Source organism: Carex rostrata, chromosome 8 (genome assembly GCF_964058835.1).
Source record: "Carex rostrata chromosome 8, lpCarRost1.2, whole genome shotgun sequence".
NCBI lineage: Eukaryota > Viridiplantae > Streptophyta > Magnoliopsida > Poales > Cyperaceae > Carex > Carex rostrata.
In genome coordinates, this window is record NC_135925.1 from 2,048,573 (window position 1) to 2,065,384 (window position 16,812).

The window sequence follows — 16,812 nt, forward strand, 5'->3', positions numbered from 1 at the left end:
CTTATCAAATAGAGCAGGGGTAGGCTGACAGGGAGGGATAATAAAGATGTAAATTTGAATTTGACAGGAGTTTAGATGCATTATTGAGTTGGTTGTAATTTTTGGTAGCCTTTACCAATCCTTTCAGAAAAAAAAGATCCTCTGCACTATCGCATAGAATTACAAATAAACATGACATGATTCCAACCAAGCGATTGGAATTCGGTACCTATTATAGAATGCATGGATCTTAAATAAAACCAAACCATTCATTTTTACATCGGACCCTACTTTTTCAAATCAAACCATCCATTTTTTGGAATACACGGATCTTAAAAACAGTTGGTTTTAAGCACGAATCTCAAAACAAATGGATGGTTCGATTTGAAAAAACAGGTCCTGCGATTCCAAAGAATCCAGGACGTCTCCTACTAAAAACATCTTCAACAATATCCCCTATCCAATTCCTTGTACTGTCGTCCAAACCCCTCCTTGTCGGTTCTCTAGGTGCCAGTGGGCTCCACCCCACCGACCTATTTAAGCTACTCTCACAGTGCGACTAAACTAACAATCCCAGCTTCTTACTCCCAATTGGTCCACGTGTGCCCTTCTCAGTTCCTGCCCCCCTAGGCCCCAACTTACAAAAACCAAACCAAACCATAGCCTAACCGCTCTCTAATTTCAAATCTCTTCGCATTTCGCATCCCCCTGATTAGTTATCGCAAACTAAAATCGATCGTTTCTCAAGAAAAAATATAAAATAGAACAAGAATTCTATCTCCCCTTTCTAATCCATTGAGAGATCTTTGATATAGAGAATCAGATTATTCTACTCTTTTCACTTCCGCTTCCTCCGATCGCATCTCGAGATGGCGTTTGTGAAAAAGCTTATGGAGCAAGTAGAGAAAGCCTCCAGAAAGGTACTGATTCTGTACACTTACCGAAATCCAATTCTTTTTTCCCGTGATATGCGGTATAAATTCGCTATTTCTAGATTACATTTTTTTTTTTTTTTTGGTTGAAGTAACTGAAGAAGATTTAGTAACATATTTTCATTTTGGCGATCTATGAAGAAGGATTTCTTCTTCTTTTTTTGCTATACTCATCCATTTTGTTTGATAAAAAGAGAATTTTTGAAGCATATTTTATTCTTCTGCTTTCCAGTCTCTTAGATCTGATCGTCTCCGTTTTAACATCTAGACCGCCAATTACGTCTTTGCTATAATCATACGGTTGATAAGCACAAACTTGCAGTTCACACTTCTTGACCCGCATAGTTTGATAGTTACATTTTAGATGCACGTTCAATTAGATCTTTGCTGTCAATTACCTGAGAATAATGCATCAGTACGTGGAGTTGTTAATGGAAGATACACGTGTCACATCAGTAGGGAGGTGAGCATGGTCTTTTTTGACCTAGAATCAAGTCAATTAGCCTTCTTGTCTTAGACTACACTTTTTTTAATCTTATCACATATTGCCACGTCACTTGTAGTCAATCGTTGTCAAAGAATTAGTCGATATAGCAAAACACCTGACACCTGTACCTCGCAGAGAAATTATATAAAATTCATCTGTTCCGTTGAATTCGGTAATGAAGTCACCGATCCATATCCTCCCAGGTACCTGACTCAACACAATCGAAAAGGACGGTCCAGATTTAATTTCATCCGGTTCTCGTCGGAATGACTGAGCGGGCAGTATTATTTAAGAATTGAGATTCGTGTCAAGTTAAAAAGAACAATTTTGAACCATCCGATTCAATTGTACTCAGTCCGGTAACCTGAGAGGATTTGAATTCCTGAAGTCACGTGGTCTTATAGATGATGTCGGCAATTTTGGATCTATTATTAATTTATTAAAAGCATGCATGCCTAGTTGCCTACGGGCTGCAAATTCAAAAAATTTATCTAAAAGCATTATTTTTAGCCTAAAATTGCTTTGGGTCCACAAGCTGAGTAGCATATTTTCGTTTAAGTTGTTTACAACTTGCTATTGTTCCATTGTTCATGGTATTATCTAAAATTTAGTATCAATTTTAGATAACAAAATTTAGTGTGGCTGTCGATGAATGGTATATTTATTATATGATAACTGCATAATCTTGTCAAGACATCTGCATGGTAAATTAGTAAATGTAGCATAATTGATTGTTATTATTAAATGTACGAATCATTCTGATTTGTTGTTATATATTTTCTTGCGCTTTTCCTATTATTACTAATTTCAATTTTTTATTGGCCCTTAAATGAGCAAATTAATACTTGATGCCCGAATATTAATTTCCAGTTAGCCTATTTATGAGTAGATATGATTTGCTCCCTTATTTTATATAAGTATGGACCATAAGTATAACCAGATCACCTGTCTGAAGAGAAGCATTAAATCTTTTTTTACATTGAGCAAATAAATATTATTACCACACAATAATAAAATTTATGCTTTGTGCAATTTATTTAAGTAGAAATAGATTTGTCTTGTCCCTTTCGCTTTCAGAAATAATAATATACATTTACTTAAAATTTTTTTATTAAAATACTGGCTTTCTTAAAAGAAAAAAGGAAAGAAAAATTATGAAAGAAGTCACAATAATGATTAGATTTTGAGTATATACTCAAATCTTGCCGAGATAAATTACGTATGCTACAATGCTACGCTTTTAGTGTAAATGCATATGCATAATTACTCGAGGATCTGCTAAGTGTTAATCAGGGCATATTCAGCACCCTCTAGAGTAACTCAGACTCTGAATTTGGATCCGGACCGTCCGATCAAAATCTGCGTATATTAAAGGAGTCTCGTAAATTCTAACTTGCACAAAATTTTAAAGCTCCCGGCTAGGACTGAACTCGCGACCTCTCGCTTACTAAGCAAACGCAGCAACCACTGTGCTACGGGAGCACCCACAGTTGTACAGTTGTGCACTTCAATTCTCCTAACCAATAGTTCTCTTTTGATTCCCAGCAAGTAGGAGGTGGCACCATCAACAGCTTACGCTCAGAGGAAGTGAACCCTGTTCTTTCATTTCACTATGGCATTCCTTTGGACTCTTCTATTCTCGCTTATAACCCGATTCAGCAAATTATTGCCATTGCCACTAGGTAAGTGAGACGGAGTAATTCAGCTTGATTGTGAGTATTCTGTTTATAATCTTCATTGATGTTGTTTGTGTACAGGAATGGGCAGATTAAGCTTTTTGGTAGAGATAACACACAAGCTCTGCTTCAATCAGAGAATGCAGGTCCTGCCATGTTCTTGCAGGTATGCCTGATTGCATTGCTATGGAAATGTAGTTAGAGTTGCATTACTTTACCTTTTTTTACATGTCACTCCAATTGCTTGCAAGAACAATAAGTGGAATGAGAGTTTTAGTACGTTTAGCTTTGTGTTCTTAGATTGTGTATAATCACTGTGTGTTTTTCTTTTATAGTACTGATGACTGATTATTATTATTATAATTAATTTTAGTATGTTTAGCTTTGTGTTCTTAGATTGTGTATAATCACTGTGTGTGTATCCTTTATTCTTTTATAGTACTGATGACTGATTATTATTATTATTATTATTATTATTATTATTATTATTAATTTTTGTATGTTTATTTTTGTGTTCTTAGATTGTGTATAATCACTGTGTGTGTATCATTTTTCTTCTTTTATAGTACTGATGACTGATTATTATTATTAATTTTGTTCCACTATTTTAGTTCATGGATAATCAAGGCATTCTTTTGAATGTGAATTCTCAAAATCAAATTGAGGTCAGTGCTCGCATACTTGTATCAACTTTTAAGTTCTCATAATCTGTTGTTCTAGTTAATGATTGATAATTAATTAATTACCCTGGGATTATATCTTCTATTTTTTTGTTTAAATAAAATTGGATACAATTAAATATAAGTGCATTATATTCTAGGTCTGGGATACAGAATCAAGACAGCTATTGCACATGCATGCATTCAACATAGACATAACCTCATTTACCATCCTGCAACAGAGTTTGTACATGTAAGAAACACGTCAACACCATTATTTCAAATTTTGTCTTAATTTTTTTTTTTTGGGCAATTAATTGTAAAATTTAAAATCTTTTGTTGAATAGATATGTTGGTGACCGCAATGGAGAAGTGTCAGTTCTAAAGTTTGATCCTACACAAAAGAAGTTATTGGAAATGCCATATCAAATCCCTTTTTCCAAATCATATGGTAAAATTTTCCTTTTACTGTGAAATGGTTTGCGTAGATAAAGATTGTATAACAAGATATGCTAGATAGTGTTACCTCTTAGTATTTCTAAAAAGGATATTTACTTGTAATAATATTTTTTACTGTTTTAATTTAAACTGAGCCTGATAGAAACAAATCTATAAAAATCTACATGAGGTGGGTTCATGTTGATTTGTAGGCTTGTTTTATGTAAGGATCTATAGTTTTGGTAGAGATGTGCAAATTGATATTGCTATTATGCAAATGCAGGTGAAGGTGCGAGAGAAATACCAGTGAGAAATATATTGCTACAGCCTATGGCCGAGAGTAGAAGGTCTGTCAATATTATTTTTTTATCCCCCAACAACCTCTATCACTCTACTGAATGTTATTACATTATCGAAGCAGGGTTTTAATGGTCTTCGAAGATGGGCTTTTAGTTTTGTGGGACCTCCAATCTAGTGAGGTGGTATTCAGTGCCGGAAAAGGCACACAACTTTCATCTCAAAATGAGTCTAAAACTGTGACTTCAGCTTGCTGGGCATGCACTCATGGAAGCAAAGTGGTAATTGGGTACAGCAGTGGGGACGTTTATCTTTGGTCTATTCCTGTGCTATCAACTGAGAACTGTTCTTCAGAAAAGCGTAAAAGTGATGCAAGTTCTACTCAAAATCCGCCTCTTCTCAAGCTTAATCTCGGATTCAAGATGGATAAAGTACCTATTGTGTCCTTGAGGTGGGTTTCTGGTGACAGCAAGACGAACCGGCTTTATGTTAATGGGTTCCGTGATGACCCCCTGTATCATTCGTTCCAGGTATGAAGCGTTTGAAGCAGCCTCTTACTATGTGTCAGTTTCTCCTTTTGTAAGATCATTTTTTAGATATCTGGTTTCAGATGTTGCTTTATGATCTAACATTAGTTGATTACTTTTATTTTGTGAGGAATACTTTAAGAATTGCTTCTTTAGGGAATAACCAATGGACCTATCAACTAACTAATTACCATCCAAAAGCAAAGGGAAATTCCTATATAAACAACATAAGAAAGTGACCTGAGACACAAATTTAACTTGACAAATTCAATAAGACAAAGCTGTTATATGGATCACAGAAAGCGACCAGTACATGTGCATGGAACTGAAATATCAGTTAAGGAGTTGTTCAAATATTGTCATTGTAAATTTATACTGTGTTTGAAAATGTGTAGTATTTAAATTGTACTATATATTTCTCTACCATTGTAGGTCATAATTCTAAACGAAGCAACCGAATCCCGTACAATCAAGCTTGTGCTTCCTCTAACTGAACCGTGTATATCAGCCGAACACATTTTTCTCTCAGGTGGAAAAAACAGACATAAGCTAAATACACTTGCCCTCTTGTTGAAATCTGGCCACCTCTACCTTTTCGATGATTTGGATATTGAGCGGTACCTTGTGCACTCCCAATCTAAGTCACCTCCTACACTACCAAGACATATAGTGGCTTCTCTTCCTTCATTTAATTCACCTGTCACTAGCGCTAAGCTTTACACTAGCAATGGACCAATCTTATCGGTTGAGGTACAAATGCATCTTTTCTTCTCCCTTGGTTTTTTACTAGAGATGTGGCAAATATTGGATTATGTCCAACTCCACTGTCAACATTCAGGTTACTTTTCAGTTTGGGTTGTTTTGGCTTAGGTCAATTTAAGGCTTTAGTTATTCAGATTCTTCTTCTGGTTCAGTTCCATAAGGGCAAATAGGTCATTTTATTTGGGCAGGGCTTCATGTCTGTCTGATTCAGGACTGAGGCTTTTTTAGGTTATTGTTCCCAAAAAAGAAATAAATAAAGTGCGGTTGATTTTTTTTTTCAATTTTGGATCAGATCAAGCTGTTTTGCAGGTTTATCGAGATTCTAGTTTTGCAGCGAGTCCAAAATTTGCCTACTTAAGATTTGTGTGTATAGTCTTGGTGATATGTTATTTTTGTGGTTGCTAGGACTATTCTGTAGTGGCAAATAAGTATCCTCAATTTCTTTCAACCAATGCAAAGCAAAGAGAAACGATCAATGTAGGGTGTACAAGCTCAGGTAACTTATCGAAGACCAAAAGCCTATACATAACAGGACATCTTGATGGAACTATCAATTTTTGGGATGCTTCATGCCCACTTTTGGTCTTGATACTTTCGCTAAAACAGCAGGTACTTTGTTTTTTATTTAGACCTTTACATTAGGTTTATGTTAGGAGTGAGACTATGGTACTATGAATAGCGCGGATTGGTCTGTACCTTTATATACTTGCAAACTCAATTTAGATTTTTTAGAACTTTTTTACTATATTTTGAGATAGGTAGAAAATCACTACTTTTGAATGGTCTAGAATATTTAGATCAAGTGAAAGTACATTTTCCATAGCCTCACTCTTTTGTTAGATCTGACTCCTAACTGTTATGAGTATGACAGACTGGAGATACTAATGCTTCAAGTGTTTCTCCTATAACATCATTGCACTTTGACGCTTCTTCCAAAGTTCTTATATCTGGTGACCAAGCGGGGCAGGTATGATGCCATCTTTTACTGAATGAAAAACTTGATTCTTAGTAGAATACCATTTAGTGGCAATTTTTTTGACATATTTTTACAATGATCAAACAGGTTCGCATCATCACATTTAAAAAGGATGCTTCAGAAAATATCTTCTCCTTTCTTCAAGGTAGTTAGCATGTAATTGGGTACTTTGGAGCTCACATTTTCATAAAAGAAGCTTAAATACAATATATTTTTTTAGCTAAACCAGGAGAGAATTACACAATTCGTGGCTTGAAGCTTCCAGGAGCTATAGGATGCATTAGCAGGAACTGTGATTCAAAGCATCTTGCTGTTGGAACCAATAAAGGACTGGTTAGTTCGGTATTTACTATATTTGGATGACACAAAATAAAAACTTAATTACATATACACCCTTGCTATCTAGCCACCCAAATGTTAAAGCATTAAGATTTTGCAGTTTTGCACCGAAGCCTTGTCCAAGATGCAATCATTTCTGATATTTATCCACTTCAATTAAAACTATAAAATTTAACACCAGTGACCAAGATGCTCATCCGTACTAATTTATCAACAGCCTCTTAGTATTTTGATTAGCTCTAAATTCATAATTACTGCTGAAGTTTTCTTTGCAGTATTTTTTTTTTGTTTTCAATTTTTCTCTTTTCTCCTTTTCCTTCATGAACCTTCTTAAGAAAATAAAATATCATTTCCATGTGATGGAGGTGTATTTGTGTTTTGAGAGCTCATGTGAGCAAACTGCTGTAGTCAAAAACAAAAAACAAAAAGGAAGCGGAAGGGTTTGTGTAACTTAACTGAAATTTCAGTGCACATTTCATAATTTTCCTTGCATTGGTAAGAAAATTTTCTCACATCTTTTTCTTAATTTCGTCCTTCAGGTGGTACTTGTACATATAGAAGAGGCCTCTATTGTGTACCAAAAACAGATACAAGGTCAAGTTGCCAGTGGCATCATTTCAATGCAATTTAAGAAGTTTGTACTAGAGGGATTTGAGAAGAATCTCTTGTTGGTAGCAACCGAAGATTCATCAATTTTGGCCATAGAAGAAGAAACGGGAAATGCTCTCAGCCCAAACATTGTGCACACAAAGAACCCATCTAGAGCACTATTAATGCAAATAATTGGTGAGCTATCTACCTTCAATCATTTTATTCATTCTATTTAGTTCCTAAAATGTCATTTTATTCATTTTATCTCATTCCTATAAGCTCATTTTATTCAGCTCTACCTTTGATTTAAGATAAGAAAAGCCATTAAGCAAGCCAGCAGGCAAGTAAGCGATAAAAGTAGCAATTCTTCTGAAAACTAAAAATGTCTGTGTTTTCTGTCCTACTTAGATTGCATGGGAATAGGGGGCATGGATCTTTGAGATTGTTCGTATAGTTATTATGATGTGCATGTGCATTGATATGACTCATTTGTTATTTAATACTAATAAATTTTACCCCTATAACAGAATTTTCAGTGGTCGCAGATACAAAGAGCAATATTATAAAGGGAACAGATTCAATCCTTGACATTTTCTAGGATGTATATCATGTTCTTCTATCCATATTTCGGGGTATAAATTTTTTTTCGTAATCATTGAATTATCTTGCAAATTACAGAGGAGGAACAATGTTTTTCAGAGCACCAGAATGTTAGCACTGGGAACTCCTTTAGAGAAACAGCATCAAAGAATGATTTACTGCTACTTTGCTCAGAAAACGCTGTTCGTGTATTTTCCTCAAGTCATGCCATTCAGGTACATGCAATGATTACAGTCTAAAATCTTAGCAAGTAACTTTTGGTCACTGCTGAAAATTAAATGAACCAGTACGAAATTTCAGAACTTTTGCTTGAGTGAAAAACAAAGCTAAACAGGGAAGTTTGATGTTATGATTAAGTTTAAATCGTGTTAGCTTGGTTATGCAATTTCTAGACCCTGTACCAGAATTTGTAAAAAAAACAGATACTTTACTAGTGCTAGATCCTGTACCAGAATCTATAAAAAACAGATACTTTACTGGTCAGGTTTCCATTGATACTTTTGGGTTGTTTTCTGTTAAAATTTTGTTATTTGTTAGATTGTTATTTAGTTGATGTAGTTATCATTTTGATGATCAGGGCATCAAGAAACAAATCATTAAGAAAAGACTAGGCAGCAACTGTTGCTACGCATCTATTATACGCAGCTTGTCTAATGGAATTGGGCTTCTACTTGTATTTACTAGTGGCAAAATAGAGATAAGGTTCTTATCTTGTCTCATTATTATTTGCCTGCACACTTTTTATTGGGATTTTTCTTTTGTTTCATCTAACTCAACCACAAGTTCTTAAATTTACAAAATGTGGTAATTACATTTTCAGATCCTTCCCTGATCTTAATCTCCTGAAAGAATCCTCATTACGTAGCTTCAAATTTTCAAAGAACCCTAATTCTTACACTTCATTATCGGCCTCATCTGATGGAGAGCTCATCGTGGTAAGTTTTTTTCAATATAATATGGTGTGTTAGTTACAAGGCATTTTCTGTTATTGTTGCGTAATTATTTATCTGATTGCGTAGGTCAATGGAAACCAAGAAATTTCCTTTTTCACAACTCTTGGCCAGAAGGACTCTTATAGGTGTGTTATTTCAATTTTAATGCGAAAAATTGAACCGCTGAATGATAGTCAACTTTTTTAGCAGCTTATGGAAATCTGAATTGTTACTTTTTAAATTCTGAAGAGTTTAAAAGGAGAGATTAATTTGAAGCTGTATAATTTTTAGATATGTGGAGGACCTCAGTGCAGTGTACAGGAAAGATATATCACAACAGGAAGAATCTTCTTACACAATAAATTCTCCGAAAGAGAAAAAAATGGTATTAAAAAATCTAAGCTTGAATTTTCATTTTAAACCCTTTTGTTCATATTATTAAGAAACTGGAAATCAAACAGGGATTGTTTGGCAAAGTCATGAAAGATCTAAAAGGAAGCAAGGCCAAGAATAATGACGAAATTGGCACTGAATACTGTAGTGCAAGGGATTTTGAACAATTATCCTTAATTTTAGAAACCGCCAATTTTCCAGTAGCACAAGAGAGAAGAAATAGTTCAGAAAAAGAGGAAGTTGAGCTCTCAATAGGTACTCTTTTGTTCGGCTTATTGCACCTAGGCCCTAAATTTTGTACCTTTTACATTTTGATCAAATTTCCACTTTTACCTAAATTTGAGATTAAGATTTTAGTATTTAAATTAACAAAAAAAACCATGGTCAAACATTAGAGTGAAAATGTACAATTGCACTGATTTTAAAAATTATTATAGACCAAGTTAAAATTTTCATTTTGTTTGACAGATGACATTGAAATTGAAGATGCTCACGAAGAAGAATCCAAAGACAAAAATAAAGCTCAGCAGTTCACGGCTTTCAGTAAACAGAGACTAGGGAAGGGTCTTCAAGCACTTAAAGGTCAGTCGTGCATGTATACTGTTTTGTTTTGCTTTTTTCTTTTTTGAGGAAATGCATGTATACTGTTTTCTATTGTAGTTGTTGTATTGCAATATTGCCCTTGCTTCTTGCCAGTGAAAACAGGAAAAACTATAAGTATTGGTTTTGATGTGGTTTTATTGTTTATAATTTCAAGAGCACACCTAAAACACTCCAGAATTGTTATATGCTCATTTGCCTTAAAATCGACATTTTTATAAAACAATTTTTCCTTTGTTTCATAACTTATAGCTTGCCCTCTTAAAGGTTAGGTCATGCATGTATACTGTTTTCTATTGTAGTCTTTTTATTGCAATATTGCTCTGTCTTGCCAATGAAAGCATGAAAAAGAAATAGTATTGGTTTTGATGTGGTTTTATTAAAGGTTAGGTCATGCATGTATACTGTTTTCTATTGTAGTTTTTTTATTGCAATATTGCTGTCTTGCCAATGAAAGCATGAAAAAGAAATAGTATTGGTTTCGATGTGGTTTTATTGTTTCTAATTTCAAGAGTACTCCGAAAAACACTCCACAGTCGTTATATCCTCATTTCCCTTAAAATTGACATTTTTATAATAGAATTTCCTTTGTTTCATAAGTTATAGCTTGCCCTCTCGAAGGTTAGCATGTTACTGTTTTCTGTTGTAGTCATCTTATTACAATATTACCCTTGCTTCTTGCCAGTAAAAGCAGGAAAATTATTAGTATTAGTTTAGATGTGGTTTTATTGTTTCTATTTCAAGAGCACTCCAAAAAAAAACACTCCAGAATTGTTATATCCTTATTTGCCTTAAAATCAACATTTTTATGAAATAAATTTTCCTTCGTTTCACAATTTATAGCTTGCCCTCTTTGTTTCTTGCATTAATTACATAAAGTACCCCATGATGCAGGTAAATTAAAGCCAAAGACTGATGACAAGGTGAGCCCGGGAAAAATAAAGGTTGAAGACAGAGAACCTGTAAGCTCGGTGGATCAAATAAAATCAAAATACGGGTATTCGACTAATGATGTAAGTGCTTGTTTAAAAAAACCATTTATGTATGTTATTCTCACTGACAGTTAAATTTTACTATGTGAATCTTTCAAAGTTACGTTATTATTACACCTACGTGATGACTGAGTAAAAAATCATTATTAAAGTGTAATATATACATTATTTCCATATTTGTTTATGTATATTATTCTCGTTGACATGAATTTTAGTATGTGAAATTTTTGGCGGTAATGAAGTGTTCTCACCTTTTTTTTCAACAGGAAATGAGTGCTGCAAAGATGGCTGAAAACAAGCTCCGGGATAATGTCAAGAAGTTGGAGGTCAGTACTTGATTTGGAATAAAATTAGAAAAAAGAAAATGAGAATGCTAAAATTGTTTGTTGATGTTTTTCATCATTTTGCCTGCTTATAGAAAGATAATTGTTCTCAGCTTTTATACTTTTTTTTGTCTTTCTTTCACATTATTGACCTATTGAGGTTTTTCTTTTACTCAGGACATAAATGTGCGGTCGGCTGAAATGGCAAACAGTGCTCAAACATTCTCATCAATGGCCAATGAACTGCTAAAGACTATCAAAAATGAAAAAAGTTGAATTCTCATGTTGTCTTACTCTACCACGGTACCACCTGTGTGTATTTATTTCGGAACAGATATGTAATAAGAACCTTTTCTTTTTAACAAAATCTTCATTTCTTAGCTATCGAAGTTTCATGTTTGTCGCTATTATATGAAGCATAATTTCAACGTACTACTAAGCCCGTTCCAGAGCAATATCTTTTATCTCATAGTTAAAAAAACAAAATATGTCAAAGCCAACCAACGAAAATAAAATAACATTTGTACCATACTACATCGCCTTGCGTATAAGCTGAAACTCAAAAACATGTTACGAGAAAGAGAGAGGTGTAGGCACTTTCAAGACCACTTGAAACACATTGACATGTTTGAATGTGTAAACCACAGAATTGCCAAAAACACGTTGACATGGCATGAACTGCACACCCACCCAGTGTTTTAATAATCGGTTCTTATCCGCCAAATACCGCATATACGGTATGCGGTCGCATATTCGAATTTTTATTCAGATTTTCAAATGAAAAATCATAGGCATTAACACTAATAAACATAGATAAACATTACAAATAAACATAAATAAAACATAACATAAGTTAAAACAAGTTATAACCCACATTACAAATTACAAAACTACAAATAAGCATAAATAAAACATAAATTCAAATTTAAATAAATTAAATTATAACTTATTCGGTTCTTATTCAATTTTTATTCGGATTTTTATTCTCTATTTGGAAAAATTCAACCGAATAGATAATATGCGGCCAAATATTTGAAACCAAATATTAGACCGAATACTCATTTTCTATTCGGATTCCAACCGAATACGAATATTCGGCCGACTAAACCGACTTTTAAAACACTGCACCCACCACATGGTCTTGAACACGGCCATGCCATGTTAAGGAACCTGAGCTGCAAGGGCACACAATCAAACACATTCAGACACGAGAGGGGCCGAAATCAGCCTGCACGATATAGGATCAACAGACAGGAGAGGAATAGTGTGAAACAAAAGGGAAAAAAAAAGGAAACTGGTCCACTGGAGCACGGTAGCATGTAAAAAGGAAGACTAAAAAAATACAGAGAAACACAAGATGAATTTGAACATTTAGTTGTACTCAAATTGTACCGTACTAAAAACAGTTGTATTATCTGGCCACTGCATGACACACCTAAGCACAGTGTACCTTGCAGTACTTGGGCATGCCATGCTCAGTTTCTGGTTTTCAGCACACACAAGGCACACCTAAGACATCAGAGCATGGCAGCCATGTCGTGCTGTCACATGCACAAAGTGCACACCCATGTAGCACTTCACTAAATATATAACATGCCTTCAGACAAAAAAAATGTGAATGTAACGTCCCATAAAGAAAGATCACTCACAAATATTTTCAAACCACAAAAAATACTGAATCACAGCTAGCCAAAGATGCTACTAAAAAAGCAACAGAAGGAATAGTAGAAACCAGCAGAGGTTAAGATTAAAACAAACAAAAGTAGAGCTGCAGATGCATTTCATAATGGGATAGATAGCAAAATAAGAGCGATGCGTGAAACAATAGCATGAACATGTAAGATTCAATACAATAACAAAACCAACAAAATAGCCTACAGTCTTGTCTTAATTTTACTCATAAAAACACTCCTAAAATCCTAGCCTAATTAGCTATCTCCAGCCTCCATGCAATCATCTAGTCATCATCCTCGTCATCCTACAAGTCAAGCAAAAAAATTAGCAAAGCTACAGATGTGCCCTATGGATATCAACCAAAAGCAACAAATGGTGTATCAAGAATTATCAGAGGTAACCAGGGCATTTCACTAACTACATATGGAACGGCATCTAAACAAAAATAACAAGTTTTCTTGTTATTGTTCTTTTAAGAGAAGAGGATAAATTTTAGATTACATTCTTTTTTCTAAAAACAATCTGCTATTAACCCCAACATTGAATCTTTTCTTTTCAACTCACAATCTGCTATTAACTCCGACATTGAATCTTTTTTTTAACTCTCGTGGGAATTGAACATGCATCTCTTTAGAGATGCAAGATCTATCACATTTTGTGAGTAATTTCAGTTCCCATTGTGTGGGTATATCTGACATTGTTTATCTTTGTATTTTCAGATTAATACTAGAAGCCACCATAGTATGAAAATATACCCAGCAAATGAGAAATACCATACATGCCCCCCCCCCACTAAATCTAGGGAATCAACTGACTGCTCTCCCAACTTTAAAATTAAACAGAAAACAGCTAGCTAGCTCCCTTTTTCAAAATTGATCTAGAAAAACTTCTGATTATTACTTGAACACAAGTGGTAAGCATCTTGGAACTTTGCTGTAAGGCATCTACTAGTAAATAAGTGACAATCACTACTAATTATAATTAGAAACAAGCATTTCAAGGAAATTAACCTCTTCATCGTCCTCGTCCTCAACCTCGGACTTTGACTTGTCAGAGCCTTCTGCATGCTCCTCTTCCTCATCATCCTCATCCTTACTTCTACCAGAGCTCTTCTCAGGCTATAGTTCAGAATCAATAAAACATAATTTAATATTTAATAAAAGACAAGATGATAAATGTCAAAAATTAGCTATCTTATTGTTACAATCATTTCACTTGATATCCAGAAAAATAGCCTTTTTTCAGGTGCCTAGCATTGATTAGAAATAAATAATAGTAGCTAATGATACAAATTTACACAAGTAAAAATGTGACACTACATTTATTTCTTAACTTTGAAGAAAATATCTGAGCCCCTTAGATCAGATTTTTGAGAAACAATGTAGAAACATAAAATACCTTATTGTTGTAAGCATCCATCTTTTTGTTGTAATCCTCCTTGTGCTTTACTGCTTTGGCTGCATAGGGTGCCTTCTCCTGAATTTTCCATTCAAAAAAATATTATTAAATACAACAGATCTGAAAGTGAAAATATTTCAAATTTCACTAAATCTTCAAGCAGCCAAATGAATGAGATGAAAACACTCACAGATTCTGACAGACTCTTCCATTTAGCTCCTCCAGCTTTGCTAACCTATATTTATTTAAGATACAAAAAACTTGTTCTATTAATTAGAATAAATAATACCTAACTTTAGAGATTGAACAGAATTATAATAAATAGATCTGATAAAGAAATTCATTTACAGCAGCTACACTCTTGTTGTTAGGGTTCTTCTCATTGAATTCCTTCCTGAACTCATCCCTTTAAGCCAAAAATACATGAAAAAAAATTAGAAAAAGATAGAAAAAACGTAAATGCATCAATTGACCAGTAGATCAGTACAAATGTCAAGACTTACATGAAAACAAAGAAGGCAGAGGGAGGTCTCTTAGGCTTGTTTGGGTCCTTTTTCATTTTCTTTGAAATTTTCTTAGGTGCAGGAGCCTTTCTCTTTCCAGCCGCCCTTCAATTAATAAACGGAAACCATTAGAAACTCGCCTAGCCCCAAATTTCAAACCTAGCTACGAAAATACACGAGTAAGAGAGGCTAACTTACGTTGATTCGGCCTTCTTAGGTCTTCCCATGGCGACAGACTGCAAAATCACGGAGCGAATCAGAGAAAAATCTACAAAATTGACGAAAATTGAAGAAAAATCGAGCTCTTACCGAGATTAGGGTTAGGGTTAGGTTTCGACGGGGGGTAAAAGGGGAAACAGCGGTGTAATGAGAATATAAGGTAGAGAGGAGGCGGTGTGATTTTTAATGTGAGGTATTAACAGGAAACACGGATATAAAGGGCGACACCAAGGGGTGTGGGGTGGAATTGTAATTTCCACACAAATTTTAGGCGGGATTTTTTGGGGCACGTTCCAGATCCCTACATAATGAATTTTGGTTTTGGACTCGAGACCTTCCCGCGCAAAGAGTTTCATGTTATTTTGTTTTTTTGTTTTACAAACAAAGAAGAGAACTGTGGTCTGTGGAAGAAGAAAACCGAGTCAATTCTGACATTCTGTAAAGAGTAAGTGTGAAATCTATGTTGGCGCCTGGCAATTAATTTGTGAATGTGATTTTTTGGCAAGATGCATCATTGATTCATATCACTATGCGATCCCGTAGTTTGTGTTTATTTATATATATGCGTAATGATAATATGTCAATACCATGGAGCTAAAATGTTTTTGTAGATAGGTTATTACGAAGCGAGCTGATACTTATCTACAGTTTTAGAACAATAAAATTTATAAATCTATATTAAAGATAATTATTTTAATTTTGGTTTTTATACAACTTTGTAGTTTGTTTGCCTTTTTTTTTCTTTATTAATTGGTTCGGGCATACTCTAGCATTATTATCAAAAATTAAGGGACTGTTCGACTGCTTCTCACAAAATACTGTTCGCGTGAGAAAAATAAAATTCACTCAGACTGATTTTTTTTTCCTCACATGAACAGTAAATTTCAGTTCAAAAATTTCCTATTCTCATTCCCACTATGTAGCCGAACAGGCCCTAAACGTGTGTCTTTCCGTAGAGACAAAACTCGCACCACAACACTAGGTCTATGGTTTTATTTGGATTTTCAATTAAAAATAAAATTGATTTATTTGTCAAATAGCGTTGTTCTTAAATGAATGAACTAAAGAAAAAAATCAAGGCTCAATAATCTCAATCAATTAACAGTTTTTTTTTTTCTTAAAACAAAATGGGGACACTATTAGATGATTATTTTTATTGAACAGAAGTTGTTTGCTTCGAAATGAACTCATTTGAATCTTAAATTTGTAGTCTTAAAATAATGAACAGATGTTGTATGAACAACTTAAATTACTTATCCTATCTCAATCAAGACAAGAGCAACCAGTCTATAAAAAGATCAGGCATTAATTCGTTAATGCCCAGCTTTTTACCCTTTTTGGTTTTTGTCTAACCAAACAATAATGGACAAATGTTGCATGATCTGATTTTAGTTTCTCTAATAAAAGATAAAGACTTAGTCACTGCCCCCCATCTTTACTCTTTTCGTATATTTGACTAAAAAAAATGATATGTTTTTACAAACCATTTATTAAGCAAAATGCAAATAAGTGTCA

The 16,812-nt window shown here is 34.2% G+C and overlaps 2 protein-coding genes across 2 annotated transcripts; one reads left to right on the forward strand and one right to left on the reverse strand.

The window, feature by feature from the left end:
* Nucleotides 1–554: 554 nt before the first annotated feature.
* Nucleotides 555–11,901, forward strand: DAW1 (Transducin/WD40 repeat-like superfamily protein). The gene is made up of 24 exons (XM_078306323.1): nucleotides 555–899; nucleotides 2,944–3,080; nucleotides 3,156–3,240; nucleotides 3,686–3,739; nucleotides 3,895–3,986; nucleotides 4,081–4,184; nucleotides 4,455–4,518; nucleotides 4,593–4,998; nucleotides 5,428–5,745; nucleotides 6,163–6,366; nucleotides 6,629–6,724; nucleotides 6,821–6,878; nucleotides 6,954–7,066; nucleotides 7,612–7,858; nucleotides 8,342–8,478; nucleotides 8,841–8,965; nucleotides 9,084–9,198; nucleotides 9,283–9,341; nucleotides 9,487–9,580; nucleotides 9,657–9,843; nucleotides 10,057–10,170; nucleotides 11,083–11,201; nucleotides 11,447–11,506; nucleotides 11,681–11,901. Exons 1-24 carry the CDS (start codon nucleotides 849–851, stop codon nucleotides 11,777–11,779), a joined length of 3,138 nt encoding a protein of 1,045 aa, XP_078162449.1. The 5' UTR covers nucleotides 555–848; the 3' UTR covers nucleotides 11,780–11,901.
* Nucleotides 11,902–13,266: 1,365 nt separating this feature from the next.
* Nucleotides 13,267–15,523, reverse strand: LOC144557750 (high mobility group B protein 4-like). Its single transcript, XM_078306324.1, has 8 exons — nucleotides 15,388–15,523; nucleotides 15,277–15,314; nucleotides 15,079–15,183; nucleotides 14,924–14,981; nucleotides 14,766–14,810; nucleotides 14,576–14,653; nucleotides 14,188–14,295; nucleotides 13,267–13,481 (listed from the first exon to the last, which is right to left on the reverse strand). The coding sequence occupies exons 2-8, from the start codon at nucleotides 15,303–15,305 to the stop codon at nucleotides 13,461–13,463; spliced, it is 444 nt and encodes a 147-aa protein (XP_078162450.1). The 5' UTR covers nucleotides 15,306–15,314; nucleotides 15,388–15,523; the 3' UTR covers nucleotides 13,267–13,460.
* Between the last annotated feature and the right edge of the window lie 1,289 nt (nucleotides 15,524–16,812).